We start from the raw sequence: 17,312 nt of genomic DNA, 5'->3' as shown, positions 1-17,312 counted from the left end.
AAACAGATAAGTCTCAACGTTTATGGCAACAAGTGCACATTCCACTCTACTCCTTCACTCCCCAGCTACCCACGATAGCCATTGCCTTTTCGTCACCATTTTCCACCCGCCCATCATCAAGGACGCCGGCCAAACATTTCCATGGATCTCTACCACCACCCCATTTCAGAACTTCTTCTTTCATCTTCTCACCATTGCCTCTGTGAACGCTACCACCGGCTTCCCCACCTTGGAATACCACTTGCCAAATCCTCCTCGCTAGAACTCGGTCGAAAAGGTAACTATAGTAAGTACTACCGTATCCAAATAAGTGCCCGAAGAATCCTTGCCAACACGTTCCGGGAGGATCAACTGGCAGGGCACCATGTTTTTGCTGTAGAGAATGGTATATTTCTGTAGAGTTGAAAGTCGGAGATAGGGGAAGGTCAGAATGATAAGCTAAGTCAAGCATGGAAAGGATTATCTGATTTTCTGTATCAGACCCTTCGAAACGTTTGTCTAGTGCTAGTTTCTCGGCCACCATCTCATATGGTAACTGTTGATCAGTCTCATAATGGCGTGCAAATAAAGAGAGTACAGACGGATCTGCAGCGAAGTGTTCCATAAGTACTGAAGGCAATTCTGCGAAGTCTGTAGCACAACGAGTACCGGAAACATTCTGAAGCGATGTCCGCCCGAGAATTGAATGAATAGCATGTCCCATTTCATGGAAAAGTGTTTGCACTTCATTGAAACTGAGGAGTGCAGGGCGGGAAGACTTTCCAGACATTGTGACGAAATCACATATTAGAGCAATGGTTGGCAATTGCTTTAGAACTCCTGAGGATTTTGAAGTAGCCATACCATCGTTGGCAGCTTCTTCATCAGTCTTGAAAAGACCATTTTGAGATAACATCGAGGCTTCTTCGAGTTCTGCCGTTGTAATCTCTCGAGAACAGCGAAGCGTGAAATGAGCAGGATTTGGAGACTTTCCGGGACGAGAAAATAGATCGCAATAGAGTACAGCAACATGGCCATCTGTTTCAGAGATTACATCTAACCTTCGAACATCTGAGTTCCATGTTTCTCCTGGCATTGTCTCATGAGGAGCAAGTCTAACCCCATAGAGACGTGTGAATAGCCTAGAGAGTCCTTGCATGACTGTACCAAGTGAGAAGTATGCTGAAAGGAAATCCGAATTGCGAGAGTGCGAACGAACAGAAGCCAAAATTCGCGACATGTAATAATCTTTATCCCATGGCTGTAAGCCGGGGGACGACGCATTAGGATTCGAGAATTTAAATTTGAGGAGCTCGGAAACTTCTCCTTGAACAATCTTATTGTTATCCTTTGCTAATGCCTCCAAGAACTGTGTCACGGATGCTGGGCTTTTGGCCATTTTGTCTCCTAAGGCTAGTTGGGAGTAACTTTCGTACCTTGAGAGTTTGGCCAGCTCCGCCCTTTTGCGCATCAGCTCCTCCAGTTTATGGACTGTATTTCTTGAGGCGGTGCGGGTGGCCATAAAGATCTCTCTTCTAACTTCTTCATTTTGGACTGTTCTAATAGCTGCTGCTGCAGCACCTCCAATGGTTGGTATTTTAGTCTGTCCCCATGTCGTATGTTCCCTCACAAGAACTGGATCCATGCCTTTCAGCTTACTACTCTCAAAGGTTAAGTAGGATTTCGCGGGTGTCATATAATCAACGAAGTCAGGACCAATTTCACTAATTTCCTGCGAAAGAGCAACAAACTTCTCTCGCTGGGCACGAGGCAGGTCAATGGCAGATTTTGCAAAATCTTTTTTTAGAATGTCTGCAACTACCACTTCCTCCTCTGTCCATCCTGCCACAATCTCCGGCGTTCCCATAGCTACTTCGAGTTGTTTATCCAGTCCAGTAGTTGTATTCAGAATATTCATATACTCAAACATTTTTGCGTAGGCTCTTGACGCAGCTGCCTGTATGGCTGCATTCGGATGTGTGGCTCGAACGAAATCTGACAAATCGATAACCCTACATAACAGATCACTGAGACGATCTAAGTCTCTGGCAACGTGTCTGTACTCTTCTACTGTCGAAGCCTTCAGAACTTTGTCCACTATCCTTTGTGCCTTCCGCAGACTCGTGTTCGCAAATACCTCAAATCCTTGGGGGTTGACAAGGTACCGATTCTGGAAAAGTCCAACACCTGGCCTATAGTAACTTTGCTTGGACGACTGAGAGAAATCCGCCCAAAAATCTGGGGAATCAAATATCTGCCTTAACGTTCTATCATCATGTTTGGCGCCTGGAGCAGAATGGTCTGTTGGCACAGGTCGAGGCTCGCGATATTGTGTAGAAGCAGTCGCAAGTCCTCGACTTGATTGGATTTGCCTTTTGACACACCGAGAACATACCCACGGCCTTGGCATAACCGCTTTCAACATACTCCAGACCGCGTTCGTCCGAACTGCCAATGGCTTGAAAGTTGGTGGTTGACAACGATAACATTGATGCGGAGAATATCTTCATAACTTATGCACGTACATAGAATGAAAATCATTACGTCAGCATAATTGCATAAAAACTCACACGAACGGAAGCTAACGAAGCTTTAACAGCCGGGAACTCAACCCCAATACATTCCACTTGTACGTCCAAGTCAATTGAGCGATGGCCTCCAGAGTATTATTGCGGCAGGTCAGTAAATTCAATTCCAAGAAAGCATACTTAACTGACATTTTAAAGCGCATTGCGCCTGTAGCAACTGGCGCAGCCTTAGTCGGAATGGCTCTCTATCCCCAGAGACCATTACATGCGGAAGCACCAGATGTACGCAGCAGCGTCTGTACCTTCTGTCGTATCTTTCACTAATTCGCGCACTATCTGTAGGGTAGAAAACCTATCTATGATGACTCCGAGGACCTTCCTCCCCAATCCACTCCAACTATCCCACCAACCAAATCCACAAACCCCGCGTCGGAGGAAACATTGAGGAAACGTACTGGTCCAACGCCTACCGACAGACTCGCCGTACAAATTGGAAAAAGTCGGCTATTTCTCTACGCACATGTTGTCGCCGCGGAGAACAAACTGAATTCTATGATGGACTCTGTCCTTCATCTTGAAAACAGCTTCACATCCACGATTGCATCGCTTGCACCATCCCAACAGTCTGGGGAGAAGTTAATGCCTGGGTCTATCTACGTTTTGGTTGCCGCGATGAGTGGCTCGATAATATCTCGGAACAGAAACATTGTACTAAGAGCTGCAGTGCCATTCGCAGTCGGAATTGGAGCAGGATGGGCCGTCCTTCCCGTAACGATGCGAAACATTGCTAACCTAGCATGGGAATACGAGAAAAGATTTCCTGTGATTGCGGACTCACACATTAGAACGAGGGAAAGTGTAGAGAATGCATGGAGAATGGCAAGGGTGCATTCAAAACAGGCCGTTGCAATAGTGGATGGGAAGATCACTGAAGGGAGAGAGAAGGTTGAGGACTGGGTCAAGAAAGGAAAATAGAGGAGTTTGCATTGTATGATTGTTTCGAATTTGAAGAAAGCGAAAACCTAAGTGACCTTATACAAAATCCATAATAGAAGTTCGTTCTAAGCTGAAATTTTGCTCAAGTATCCTTCCAGACACTCATTTGTCGAGTGAGTATCAGGGAAGCGATCATCCTCTCGTTGCATGGTATCACCAGCTCATGGACTTGCTAAATGTTTAAATAAATCCGATTTTGTACAAGATTGCATGACACACGATGACCCGCGAGCAGCTCAAGTCTCGGGAATTCGATATATCTTAGTTTTGTTTCTGCTTTACTGTTTTCACTCATCCGTTGAATCTCGAGATTTTGTAGAGAATGGTAGGGCCTCAAGGGTAAACATGTTTTCATAACTTGGTACACAAACTAGCCGATTTCAATTGGTAAGATGTTTTATAGCTACGAAATAGGAAATTTGTGAGCCATACTCGTATGTTAAGGAGCTGCTTTGTCTGTCTGTCTGTCTGTCCGTCTCTTTTGATTTTTTGGGAGCATCGTTATCACTTTGTCATAGTAATCTTATGTAATATTTCCACGTGACTAAAGTTGCACCCCGCCAAAATTATCCCCGTTGAAGATGAGTCAAAAGTACCCCGTTAAGTTTCCCATTCATTGTATTTCAAATATCCAAATATATCACAACATGGCATCCGACATGAGCCCGGAGGAATCGATTGCCCTCATTAAGGCAAATCTTGCTGAGGTCCTCGACGGAGATATAATTGACAATGTCATCCTTAAGGAGAAGCGTCCTCTTAAGGTATACTGGGGGACTGCAACGACTGGCAGACCGCATTGTGGATATTTTGTGCCTATGATTAAAATAGCAGAGCTACTGAGGGCAGGTTGCACAGTCAAGGTACTTCTCGCAGATATTCACGGTTACCTGGACAATATGAAAGCACCTCTCGAACTCGTCGAATATCGAGCCAAGTATTACGAACGAGTAATCAAGTCAGCTTTGAGAGCAGTTGGTGTAGATTTGAGTCGTTTGGAATTTGTGCTAGGAAGTTCTTACCAACTCAACAAGGAATACACAATGGACCGATTTAAGCTGGAGGGTATCACAAGAATCAATGTCGCCCAGAAGGCTGGTGCAGAAGTCGTCAAGCAAACGGATGATCCAACACTTGGTGGTTTAATCTACCCTCTCATGCAGGCCTTGGACGAACAATATCTCGATGTCGATGCACAATTCGGTGGTGTTGATCAAAGGAAAATCTTCACTTTCGCAAAGGAAAATTTACCAAAGATAAATTACAAGGTCAGGGCACATTTAATGAACACAATGGTTCCTGGTCTAGGAGAGGCTGCGAAGATGAGCTCCAGCGATGCAGACTCGAAAATTGATCTGCTGGATGGGCCAGAGGCTGTCGAGAAGAAACTGAAAAAGGCGAAGTGCGTGCCAAAGGAAGTTGAGGGCAATGGTGTCATTGCTTTCGTGGAGCATGTCATTTTCCGCGCTCTTGCTTTAAAGAATGGAGGCACTTCGAAATTTGTTGTTGAAAGGAAAGATCAAGAGCCGCTGGTCTATGAATCTGTGGAGAGATTAAAGGAAGATTACACGGCAGACATTGTGAGTCGCCTTTTTGGCATAAGTCTTGTTGTCCATTTACTGATCTGAACTGTAGCTCACCCCTCAACTTATCAAACATGCTCTTACAGCCCATCTTAACGATATTTTAAAACCAATTAGAGAAGAGTTCACCGCATCGCCAGAGTGGCAATCAGTCGAGGTGCAAGCTTACCCACCAGAGCAAGGTTTGTTGCATTCATTCGTCACTTTAACTCATGGTTACTCCGACTAACATTTATTCTAGGTCCAGTGAAGGTCAAAAAGGTCAAGAAAGAAATCGATCCAGCAAGAAAGGCTGCAGCATTGGCGGCAAAGAAAAATGTCGTCGCACAGCCGGACGGGCACGTTGAAGGAAAAGATGCTCAAGAAGTTACCGTTGGATCAAGCACGAAAGAAACATTAGAGAAGATGAAGATTGCCTCAGATTCATAAATAGAGCCATAAGATACCCACAAAGTATTCCGTTGCTTCTGTAAGCACCAAATCCTCTCTCACAGACCTTCACCCTTCATTCATCTTTGTTTGGCACTAGGCGTTGCATTTAAATCACGTGTACTATATATCACTTGCATGGTGGTAGGAGATGAAGAATGTGAGGCGACATGACCCTTTTTGACCTTTTCATAGATTGGACATCAATTACACACCTCGTCATGTCTAGAATTCTTTACTACCCTCTTTCGGCCTGGCCATGCAATACTGGTCTATCGATCAGTCTCTGCCATCTATGAAACTCTTTAATTCCTTACTATTAGCGTCTTGACATGAGGCGTCAAGGTCATGATACAATAAAATCCAATCAATTTCTGCAGCCCCAAATGATCGTTGGACTTTTTCCTTTTTCCTCAAGCGAGTCCCGACGCTGATGTGCATTGATCAAACGACCTGCACTTTACGCCTCGTCTGATCTAAAATTCCATATACTATAAGTTTTTCCAACATCCTCCACTTTCCTCTATCCACTTGGACAAAAGGATTATAGCGTCAAAATTCTTCTTCCTTCAACCCTTTTCAACCATCAATTCAGCTGGTGCGGCATTGCCATCACTGGTTGATCCTCAATCCACTATTCGCCCACCACTCTTACTTATTTTACCCAGTACTTCGATAAATCAGCCAACTGCTTTCGTCGAAAATTGTCAGTGTCCCTAAATTCGTCGCCTGGAACTTTCACCATCATTCTTATCTCATTTTTCCTTTGAGATGTACAAAATACTCTAATATCCAGCTGTAAATATTGTCCACAACTAAGCAAGCCATGCGCAGGCGCATCGTTTGATTGGGTACTCAATTTCATTCTTCCCTATGCTGGTCTGGTCCTTCGATTCCAGCGAGGAAGGAAGATTAGGAGAGAACTCTTTCCATGGTGCATCCATTCCATAAAAAGGAAAATCAATTACACTGTAAGCAGAAAAATCCATACCTTTAAACATTTCACAGCTAATAGCGTATCATGCTTGTGTTTGTGAAAGTCCTTTTCCAGATTGGCCACGGTATAAATAAAAATAATGAGCCACTGGTCTAATTTCGCCTCGACGAAAGATATGTCTACAAATGGGATAGAGACACCCCAATGGCCAATGTACTGAAAGTCCCCGTCTATTTCATTCCTCAACTCAGTTAGGTTCCAACCGGCACAGTGCTCTCATTTAGACTACTCTAATATAGCCAATCTCCGGAATCTCGCGATCATTCGTGGCAGAATGCTTGCCTGGTAAAGCAGATTTATGGTGATATCTTTGAATATAGAAGATTTGGACTTCAAATACTTGCATAGTTCTTCGTAGATGCGTGGTACCTCTGGAAGCACACCGTGTTTGCGTGGATATACTGCTGATAGCGGATCGTGCATTGGCTCAAGGACCAGGTCCGATCTATGAAATACCATGTCAACAACAGTATCCTAAATTTAAGCTTGTTACGTAGGAGCACACACTTTTATCACCAAGGATATGAGCAGCCGTGGACTCTCATAGCCAATGACTTGTGGGCTTTCCACCATTTTCAAGGAAGAACAAAGGGAGCAATTTCCGATCTTTACTATAATGTCTGACGGTCCAATGGATAAACACACTGGATATCATGGCAAAGATCAAGGCCCAAGGAATAAATCCTAGCATTATGAGATTGGCATTTATTCTTAATCCAAAACCTATGGTAGCCGCCGTAAGAATGGCGAACACAAAAATGAGCGACTGGCATTGATCGTGCCCCTGACGCCGATGTGCGAAAGAGGAAATCGAACAACCTAAAAGGAGACATGATGCGAGTAACGAAAATGGAGATGGATCCAAAAGGATACCAAATTTTTCTGGGTCGAAGATGTAACCCACATGGTTTGTATTTGAAACCATCTGCTGTTGGACGTTAGCCGTTATTAGAAACTAGATTGTGGAATTGCGGACTCGTCTTTTCTCATGATGAAGAGTAAATACTGTGGTTACTGTTGCAGAGACCAACGCAATGAGAAATTCACAGATCGTTCCTAGCTCACGAGCTGGACACCGTCCAGGAACACATGCCGATAGGGGCTGTCGATCTCCTGCTTCCATTTCAAAGCTCGAAAGTTCCAAGAAAGTCGCGGGTATGGGAGAGCATAAGCTTCAAGTTTCGATGTTATCGATGGCCACGGGTGTCTATAATCATTTCTTGAGAGTAAGAGAAGATTCTGAGATGACCTACTTATGGTTATGCCATTCAGGCCCGGCTGAAATGAGCATCTTCATCGGCTCAGGATCAAGAAAGGACCCAAGCACAAATTTAATCGCCGCCATTGGACGGAAGCCTCATGCCGCCCATCGGGCGAAAATATTTTAACCACGTTGTATTTTTAGTTTGATAGAAATGTTCTAGGCACAGTGCGATTGACAAATACGCTCACCGAAATATTGGCAATTGGAGAGCTTTGAGATGCCGTCAGTGACACAAGATTTGCGAGTTCCAGCTGTTGGGTTCTAATGCATACATGTTACAGGTAAACAACAAGGCTGATGCCCAACCTGCATTGCATGCAGACTTGACCAAAAATGTTCACCGAATGCGTGAATGTTAGCCAATCGATACGGAAATTCACAATACTCCATTAGCAAGGCTGAGCTCGTCAACGCAGGTGGACTTCAACTCTTGACTCCCATCGGCCTTTGGTAATATCGTGCGTAAGATGCCTTGCATTTTGCCTGAGAGATGGCGGATGGTCATTCTCTTATTTCTACACCGAATACAACTTCACGTGCCCATGCATCAGTGCCTGAAGTAAGCCAACCCCACGTCCATCGCTCTCAAATATTGTTTATGGGAAAAATACCTCGACTTCATGGGGAATATGATCATGTTACTTTCCTGGTCCACTTCTATAAATATGGTCTTCTTTTATTGTTTAGTTCTTAATCTGAAATAAATCGAAAATTTTGATTCTGTTCAAATATTGCATAATTTCCTTGTATGTATCTTAAGCAAGAGCAATTCAATCATGCCCCCCAAGTTGAATCCGCCTATCGCTTCGGCGCAAGATCATGATTTGTTACGAAACGATATGATCGAAGGCGGAAGGATCGAAAAATTCAGGAAAATGTCTTTATACACGATGATGTTTTTGTCGGCGGCTTCTCCTATCCTATATGAGTCCTATCTTCTTGTTTGGTACATGTGAGTCTAGGAGCTCAAGTATCTGTAAATGTTTCGATAACTAACATGGCTCTAGTGATTGTATCGGGACTCTCTGCCTCATGGCGATTGTCGTTCAGACTCACCCTGGTGAAATAAAGAAGTATTGCGCACAGGTCGGCCTCATACAACTATTACATTCTGACATTTCCTGAATAGATTTGGTCCTGTCGTGTTTCCGACAGCAGGTCTTCCCCTAGTGATAGTCTTTGCAAGTCGCGCATCGCTATTGGAAATTATGCCTTGGATGCCCTTTGCCATTTCCATGTGGCTTTTGATCACCGTTTACTCTTGCCCAGCGATGATATCCCTCGCTCAAGAAGTTCTCCAAGGACATCGGCCGGACCTGTCAAAACATGGCTGCTACCTCCACAGTGTTGCCCGAGATATTGAGAAGGATCAGGACCAAGCCCAAGACTTTGATTTCAATCAGACCGAATTCCCGAAAAGTATTCCGCAGTCTGCATTGAATCACGAACTTGCATTTATGGGTCGTCCTGCTTCAATCATAAGCACAAATCCCGGTGACATCGATTTAGATGAAGGTAACACGATTGGAAAGCTTGTAGCTGCGAGATTTCTTTCCCATTTCTCAGGAGAGGATGCAAGATTCATGAATTTCCCAGATCAAATGAGATTCCACTCACAGGACAGTTCGGCACATTGTCCGGAAGCACCAGAGGATTCTTTGAATGCCAACTACTCAACGACTGGGTCGACATCAATCGACCATTTATGATGATCAAATGATTGGTATGCACCAAAGAGCTTCCTGGAACTACTATTTAATTTTTCCAGACCTCTACTGCCGAACTCAGCCATGGAAACCTGGAGCTGTGGATGTCCTGAGATGTGTACGCTTTCCAGCTGGATTTCGGACTAATGGATATTTTGCCACAAATGGAACCGTTCTTGTGGATGCCTCAGAAGATATAGCCTATATTTTCGTTCCTTCATTTTGTTTCTTCGAATGTTTATTTCAAATTCCAATGCAAGGTACCACAGGCCACTGTACTTCTACCAATGGAGACCCTGAAATTATTCTTTTCCAAATTGAACACTACTACAACTACTATATATCGAAAACTTTTCCACCCAGGAGTTATTGCACGACATCCACTAGCTGTATTCATCAGCGGTGGTGCGAATGAAATTACAGGGTGCCACGGATTTGTCATTTCCAGAGACCTCTTACAGACTCACCGAGAGGACTTATGAACAACAAAGAATGAACTGGACCACTAATAACTGAAAACTATTGTAAATATTAGTATGGCAGTCTTTACCCTCACTCATTCATTTGTTGCTCTTCAATCCTTTATTCCAAGGCCCTGGAATACAAATGGATTTTGACTTCACGACCGCTGTCGGAAAAAGCTAATACCCAATTCATGAATATCCGTTTTTTCCATAGTCCACGAGTTCATCCATAGCCTAACTCTGATTCGGATAATATTTGGAAGATGTGGCAGGGGAAAAGCCGACCTGGAATATAGCCCTTTTCTTGGCGGTGTGAGTTCGTCTACTCTTGGTACGGCAAATCGGTATCTCTTCTTCCGAACAGAGATGTTTTTCGGAGCGATGGCTTCGAGCAGTTTTTTCTTTTTGCTTTGAAATTTTCCTTGTACAGCGTCCTTTTTTCCTGTGTTTATATATCAGATCGGATCATAGCTTTAGACCTATCCTGCTAAGGTGTGGTTCGTGTGGGGAGACGTGGTGGTTGCTGATGAAATGTTACTACTGTGTTGACTATATATTCTATGCCACCTTATCTGGTGCAGCTGGAATTCAGAATGCTGTTGGAGTTAACGAGTACTCCTTATCGGCATACGAGAGGTTTATTTAGTGCAAGATCATAGTGTAGAAAGCACTGCGCAGACAGACAGACAGACAGACAGCTTTTAGATATCATTCGGCTTGTTAATTTCCTTTTGGTATGGCGAGAAACATATTGCACGGTGGCGATATGGAGCCTTATGATTTTCTTAACGAGTTACGAATGGCGGAGGGAAGATAAGATGATAATCTAACTTCGTCTTCATCCTACATCAGATCCACAAATCCCATCTCAGAACAGCTCGCTTGGCAATCTAAGATACATCACGGGTTGTGGAATTAGAGACTCATGTGAAGTTTATCAGTGATATGCTTGGACTTTGCACTTAGTCATACAAACTGTATGTTGCATGTGCTGTAAAATATCACGTGCGTTGAAGCTCAAAGAGCAGTTTCCTCGCAGTATATCCCTTCTTGCGCAACTCAGCATGAACCTCTCTTATCTCGGCATGAGCTTTCAAGAATTAATTTCTACCAAGTTTGTTTACTTGAGCCCCTAACTTTAATTCTGACCTGACACATATCTCAACTACTCGAGCATCACTACACTACTTCAGTAATCGCTTTCCTTTTACTTTGCTGATACTCTCAAAGAGATATAAGTAAGATCTTACAAGTCATTACATTCTTCCAATTCATTCCCCATTATTCTTACAGATACAAAAATGATGAAACCATTTACGTCGGCATTACAGAGCGGAAACTAATCTGATTTCAGCTATTACGGAAATTTCTGCTTTGCACGTACAGAGGACCGGAGATGAGGATTTGAGGATAGGTACAAGATCGATTCCGCTGTTTCCTGCAGCAAAGATAATGAATGGCTCAAATGATGCTGCCCCCCCCTCCCCCCCCGAGAAGTAAGATGAAGTAGCTACCGCAGTCAGAATAATCATTTCTGAAAAAGTTAACATGTTTGTAGATTATCGCTGTTCCGATTTTTTGATGCTCCATTCGAGATCCGAAGGTTTATCTTGTAAATATTTGTCTCTCCCTCACTTTGCTTCGAGACATTCGACACAGAGTCGGAGAGAAAGTTTCAATCATGTAGAGTCGAGAAGGCTCGAGACTGGATTAGTGAGATTAGATATCTGTTCGAATTCTGGGATACTTCTGGACCAATATCTAAGGAAGTTACATTTGCGAGGTTTGCGAGCACACTTTGCCGACGCGAAGAGAGAATTGACTGTACCGCCCGTTCTTGCAACTAGAGGATCGAGACAAAAATAACGCTGAATATATTTGTAATCAGAAAGATTTTAAATATAAAAATAAGGGACATCCAAGCAGATGTGGGTATTTCATGGAGACTTGGGATCGTCGACTTTTATTCACATGCAGAAATTATCAGAATTCAAGCTGGGCCTTTTTCGAATGTGTTCAAAAAATTTCAAATTCAATAGTCAACTTCGTTTGGAGCTTGGTTCGGTAATATGGACAAGGTCCTCTATACAATAAATGCACTGACGGAGATGAGATGGCACTTGACTCATTTTTTGATGCAAGAACAGGTACGTGGCGAAGCATCAAGAAATTTTCGATGGGTATTGATTGATGATGACGATGATAGCACGCAAGGAAAGGCTGCAGCAGATAAATTCATAGCTTGATAGAATTTCTCTCGCGAATGCTGACCCTGGAATGTTTTGTTCTAAGAATGTGTGGGTCAATGTATTCACTTAAGCTCTTGCCGCTGAAAAATGTCCTTCGCAAGGCCTGACTAGCATAACGAAAATGGAGGTGGCTTGATCCTTTGTATTTGAGATGATAAAACTCAGTTCTAATGATGTCGACGACCTTGAGCACTATTTTGTACTCCATGAAGCTTTTAAAAATGAGTAGGAGTTCAGGACCAGGAAGATGCTTATATCTATGACTTTGCAGTCCACCACGTCGCAAACACACTGGTATCAGGGTCATTTATGCTAAATTATACGCCTTCTGAAGTTGACGATGATAAGTCCGATGAATTTGACTCGAGTGTTGAGTGTGAATCAAGTGGTGATGGTTCCGATGAAAATAACGACGCGGATGATAATGGTTCGAATGATGGTTTTCCTATATGGCGGCGGACTAACCGGGTGGCGATGGCTCGCAAGGATTGATGACACATGGCTTGTTTAATAGAAAGGTTTTTATGTAAGCTCTATTGAAAAGAGCGGCGGGGATTAGTGCTGAGATGTTATGAATAGTATGTAACTAGATAGCTTCATGTAAGCTAGTTTACATCTTAAGAGGGATGGACAACACAAACTTGAGAAATAAACCAGTTATTTCTCATTAGCTGGCTCCCGCTTATTCTCTCTCTTTTTTCTTTTTTCCTTTTTTCTTTTTTTTTTTTTTTTCTTTTTTTTTTTGTAAACCAAAGCTGTAATAAATAGTATGTCAAATGCAGAAGATCGACATATCTCATCTCATCCACCCTTGCACAAAATCAAGAAGTAGCAGAGCTTATTTTGACACTCAAGGACGCTGCACAACAATTGGGAGAACTAGCCATCCATCGACGCCGCTTCTCGACCTGTGATATGAAAGTGCAGATGAGAAAGAGAAGGACAAGGCTGGATGTAAAGCGTGTTTTATCTGTGTATACCTAGGTATTAGACTACATAAAATCCTCCCACATCATGCGATCTAATGATCCAACCAAAGACAAAAAGAGAGAAGAAACCCCGCACTACTCTACTAGTACTAGCTAAAAACCAATCAACAAAAACCAAAACGAAACTAATACGACTAAATATACCCAACCTACCACTGAATTCAGCAGTAATTCATAGGCTAAGATCAAAGCATGATTTCATCAAAAGTCAAACTTTCTACCAGAAACTGAGAACAGCCTAGTACATTTCCATCGAACTACACTTACACCTGCACTTGCGATTTTGAAGTACTGGTTAGCTTCCACAGATCTTCAATCATGTGATACTTTTCCTCCCATTGCCTGAAAAATACAGACAGATATCCTTGTGATTGTCAACTATTGTATTTGGTAGAAATCTTTAAAATAGCCCATTCGCTCCCACTACTTCTGCTGCTCAAACTACGCAAACCCTGCTAACTCCTCGAATTTCATCCGTCAAGCTGCCACTTCGAATATCTCAAATTAGGACATATAAAAAATGCAAGCCATCCGTTCGCTCTCATCCGCCTTCTCGCCCAAACTCTTTTGTTCCCAGCTTGAAGAGAGGACGCGAAGACGACGACGAAGATGACAACGAAAGGAACCCAAAAAGATAGCGGCATAGCGGCACGAAGGATTAAACAGCTTGCATGAGGGGGCGCGACAACACTAATGTTGAAAGGTCCTCTCAAAACAGAGACCTGGGGAGGACATTGAGAAAGATGAGGCTTGAATAGACGAGGAGGATATTGCGGTTACGTTTGAGACGCTTCATGAAGGAATGGCGGGAACTTCCATAAATAGGTAGTGTTCTCGCTTGTTTTTATGGACTCGCTTTTTTTTGGGCGTTCTATTCTATACCCTGTCATATAGGTTGGATAATGATGCGCTTCTGTATCAAATGCTTTTGGAATCAATTCCTACACTGGAAGTACAACTGGAACTGTTGAATATGGAATGTGCCCAAAGACAATCCTGTGCCTCTCGATATGGCACTTGCCATATACACAAGATCTTCTACGGATAATAAGCACTTTCAGCTGTCATAATTCAAAGTGATGGGTCTTTTGCTTGTATAACATTATCTTCGTAGCTGATGAAACTCGTGAATGAAGCAGTAGTATACAAGGCCCAAGGCCAACCTTGCTCCTGCGTCCATGCTAATGGCACATTTCAAAGAAATCATTTTCTCGCTCACTAAACCATGCCGCATTCTTACACCAACTCGCTAGTAACATTAGAAAATTCTCCCTTCTCCAACTTCGTCTTCCAGAATATTGGGTTGGTATCATTAAATCCGTGCTTGACCCATCCGTCTTCCTTAACGTGATACAAATTGATGAAACCTCCAGAGTAAGCATCTCTGTGTGTGGCGGCCAAAATACTTCTTTTTCCCAACTCTAATGCCGCCTCTTCGCTCAAATCATAGGAGTATTCAGCATCTAAGACACCATATGCGAATGTTTGACCAGATCCAACACAGAAAAGGTTTCCGCTCAATCTTGTTCCATCGGAGTCGATGTAGTAAAGTGCAGGCCCTTCCTCCTTCGTAACACCAGCACACATAGTTCCCATAGACAAGCCCATACCTTTGTATCTGTAAACGAGGTTTGCAAGTATCTTGGATGCAGCTGCTACGGAAATACGGCGTTTGTGACGAAGTTCGTGAAGTCTACATTGCATACCGAGGTATGCAAGCCAGTATTGACAATCCTGCATTTCAAAAATATCAGATGTGATCGAGAAAGAAACAATAAAGTGGTTCAAAGTTAAAGACTTACAGCAGCACCACCAGCCATTGTACCCAATAAGCAATTGTTGATTTCAATAACTTTCTTAACAGTTTGACTTGCAATCCAGTTGCCAGCCGTTGCTCTAGAATCTGTCGCTACAATAATTCCGCCTTGAAATCTGAATGCTAACGTTGTAGTACCGTGTGCGATCTTGATGGGACAGTTTGGGTTCGCATGGTCATCTGTAGCTGCTCGGAGCCAAGCGGATGGCTAAAGGTAGATTATATTAGTATTTTGCGCATCAAGATCCCATTCCAAATATGGCTTCAAATTGGAGCTTGGGAATTGAGAAGATAACGTACATGTGCGACAGGAGGCATGGCGAACTTCAAAGACAAGCCTGGAGCTGGTTGGTATAGCTCCATTTGGTCTTCTTGGGGCGCTTCTTGCTCGTACGAGGGCGTACTGTATTTTGATACTATGGAATCCATCTCCGAAATCGAGATTTTTATGTGGAGTTTGAGAAAATCAACTGAGGGATATGATGGATCCGTGGGATTGATGTCGCTGATAGATTTGATGTTGTTGTATATCGATTGGTAGCTTAGGCAGCTTGAGTTTCGCGTCAGTGGGCGGTGAACAAGGTTATGCCGAAAATTTACCCAATATCGCCTAGTGCACTTTATCAAGATACCTTATCGAGGTCGTCTTATACTAATATACTCATAAGGCTCAAAGTAAAATATATCTCTTTAAGGAATTTTTGGATAGGAAGCATTGGTAAAGGATATTTCTTTCTAGATTCCCTTCGTCCATATTCGCTTCATCTATTAACTGCTACTGCTACTGCTACTCTGACACGGTATTGTGGCCCGGAAACTGTGAATTCCGTGTTGATCACAAACTACCGTGCCGCCAACTCGATACTCCGGACAACATTACATCTCAGACGTCGACGCGGGTGAGGAACAAAGATCTAGAACCTTACTCATTCTCACGTACCAATTGGTTTTCTGTCATATCTACTCTTGAGGTATACGGCGAAAAAAAGAGGACTTTTGACTATCGTTGCTACACCACTGGTACCTTGGTTAACCTACAAGCTGATATATCGGTCATTTGGAATCAATCACGTACTTAGCTTTAGCTGGATCCTAATATCCTCATTATGTGTCAAATATTACCCCCAACCAGATTTGGTACGTCAATTCCTCAAAGCTAGAAGGAACAAAAGATCATGAATCTACTTGGCCAACGTATTGGACCAATATTCGCATTTTATGTGCATATCATATCGTCTCCAGAGTTATCTCAACTTTTCAGCCACTTCCTAAGTATTGGACCATCCTTCTGTTGCAATCAACCCTTCACGATGCTTTATCTGAAAGGCCTCGGATGTAGCGAGGCATGAGAAGGTACTAATTGATTCAAATCCGCACGATTGATAGGTCGATGTATGATTCGAGATACATGTGAAGTAGAGCGCTTTGTACGCTATCATTTATCTGCTCGTCTACTTCTCTTTCATCATCCATGCAAGTTTCTGTTCAAAGTCCATAGTCGTGGTATTGCAAGACTTTGGTTGATTGATCTGAACATGCTAGGAGTCGAAGGAAGTTGAGAGATATCTGTGCATCGTGGGGGAAGACTAAGTATGTCAAAAGTAAAAGCAAATAGCAGCCCCTTGGTACCTGAGGTAGCGATGAGGTTTTCATGCGCAGATCTTTACCGATTGAGGATCCCCAAATTTCAGCTGCCCAGTGATAATTTCGATATCAACCCCAGATCTAGCCTTTTACCCATGTTCTGATTTGCTACCGAGATTCGAATAAGGTTAATACAGTTTGGTTCGCCGGTTATATGGTTATATGGTCAACCTTAAGCAAGAATCATTGGATGTCGAATCGTTTAGCATTCCAATACCGGTAACGCCCTGAGTTACCTCCTTTGTTCACTCATCTATCCACCTTGCTTACACTACCTTACTGCATGCAGCCTGAACTTCCTATTGGCGACCAAAATACGTCATTTGGCAACACAAGCTTTATCAAAAATACAACATACACGGGAAACATGGGATACATCACTTCTCTATGGTGCCGCCGTGTCTAAAACCTTCAACCCGAATCTTCTCATAATTGTTCCGAAAACATCTCTACTTCCAGCAGCAGCAGCAGCAGTACCCCTTAGCTTTCCATCGTGGGGCACAGGCGCCTACCTTCGACTATCGTGTTTCCGGTCATTTCCCGATAAACAAATTCCATTCGTACGTCTCTGTACTAGTGTGACGTTGTCGCGGGAATCCATCAATAAAAATCGAAAATATTGGCCTAAAATCTGTGTATTCGTCCCGACCCCCATCAATTATAACATC

At 43.1% G+C, this 17,312-nt stretch overlaps 8 protein-coding genes across 8 annotated transcripts; 5 read left to right on the top strand and 3 right to left on the bottom strand.

The window, feature by feature from the left end:
* Positions 1 to 46: 46 nt before the first annotated feature.
* SS1G_01296 (hypothetical protein) lies at positions 47 to 1,909 on the bottom strand (the record flags this gene model as incomplete). Its single annotated transcript, XM_001597052.1, has 1 exon — positions 47 to 1,909. One exon carries the CDS (start codon positions 1,907 to 1,909, stop codon positions 47 to 49), a length of 1,863 nt encoding a protein of 620 aa, XP_001597102.1.
* Positions 1,910 to 2,744: 835 nt separating this feature from the next.
* Positions 2,745 to 3,482, top strand: SS1G_01295 (hypothetical protein; the record flags this gene model as incomplete). Its single annotated transcript, XM_001597051.1, has 2 exons — positions 2,745 to 2,789; positions 2,850 to 3,482. 2 exons carry the CDS (start codon positions 2,745 to 2,747, stop codon positions 3,480 to 3,482), a joined length of 678 nt encoding a protein of 225 aa, XP_001597101.1.
* Positions 3,483 to 4,150: 668 nt separating this feature from the next.
* Positions 4,151 to 5,515, top strand: SS1G_01294 (hypothetical protein; the record flags this gene model as incomplete). Its single annotated transcript, XM_001597050.1, has 3 exons — positions 4,151 to 5,083; positions 5,139 to 5,268; positions 5,328 to 5,515. 3 exons carry the CDS (start codon positions 4,151 to 4,153, stop codon positions 5,513 to 5,515), a joined length of 1,251 nt encoding a protein of 416 aa, XP_001597100.1.
* A 1,650-nt stretch (positions 5,516 to 7,165) lies between these two features.
* Positions 7,166 to 7,900, top strand: SS1G_01293 (predicted protein; the record flags this gene model as incomplete). The annotated part of the gene is made up of 2 exons (XM_001597049.1): positions 7,166 to 7,249; positions 7,562 to 7,900. The coding sequence occupies 2 exons, from the start codon at positions 7,166 to 7,168 to the stop codon at positions 7,898 to 7,900; spliced, it is 423 nt and encodes a 140-aa protein (XP_001597099.1).
* A 652-nt stretch (positions 7,901 to 8,552) lies between these two features.
* On the top strand, positions 8,553 to 9,485 carry SS1G_01292 (predicted protein; the record flags this gene model as incomplete). Its single annotated transcript, XM_001597048.1, has 3 exons — positions 8,553 to 8,728; positions 8,784 to 8,849; positions 8,906 to 9,485. The coding sequence occupies 3 exons, from the start codon at positions 8,553 to 8,555 to the stop codon at positions 9,483 to 9,485; spliced, it is 822 nt and encodes a 273-aa protein (XP_001597098.1).
* A 435-nt stretch (positions 9,486 to 9,920) lies between these two features.
* SS1G_01291 (predicted protein) lies at positions 9,921 to 11,478 on the bottom strand (the record flags this gene model as incomplete). The annotated part of the gene is made up of 4 exons (XM_001597047.1): positions 9,921 to 9,987; positions 10,232 to 10,388; positions 10,744 to 10,789; positions 11,365 to 11,478. 4 exons carry the CDS (start codon positions 11,476 to 11,478, stop codon positions 9,921 to 9,923), a joined length of 384 nt encoding a protein of 127 aa, XP_001597097.1.
* A 581-nt stretch (positions 11,479 to 12,059) lies between these two features.
* On the top strand, positions 12,060 to 12,687 carry SS1G_01290 (predicted protein; the record flags this gene model as incomplete). The annotated part of the gene is made up of 2 exons (XM_001597046.1): positions 12,060 to 12,093; positions 12,425 to 12,687. 2 exons carry the CDS (start codon positions 12,060 to 12,062, stop codon positions 12,685 to 12,687), a joined length of 297 nt encoding a protein of 98 aa, XP_001597096.1.
* A 1,733-nt stretch (positions 12,688 to 14,420) lies between these two features.
* SS1G_01289 (hypothetical protein) lies at positions 14,421 to 15,429 on the bottom strand (the record flags this gene model as incomplete). Its single annotated transcript, XM_001597045.1, has 3 exons — positions 14,421 to 14,918; positions 14,987 to 15,208; positions 15,301 to 15,429. 3 exons carry the CDS (start codon positions 15,427 to 15,429, stop codon positions 14,421 to 14,423), a joined length of 849 nt encoding a protein of 282 aa, XP_001597095.1.
* Between the last annotated feature and the right edge of the window lie 1,883 nt (positions 15,430 to 17,312).

The sequence above is a fragment of the Sclerotinia sclerotiorum genome, genomic scaffold (assembly GCF_000146945.2).
Source record: "Sclerotinia sclerotiorum 1980 UF-70 scaffold_2 genomic scaffold, whole genome shotgun sequence".
Taxonomy (NCBI): Eukaryota; Fungi; Ascomycota; class Leotiomycetes; order Helotiales; family Sclerotiniaceae; genus Sclerotinia; species Sclerotinia sclerotiorum.
The sequence above is the reverse complement of the archived record's forward strand: the minus strand, read 5'-3'. Positions and strand labels throughout refer to the sequence as shown.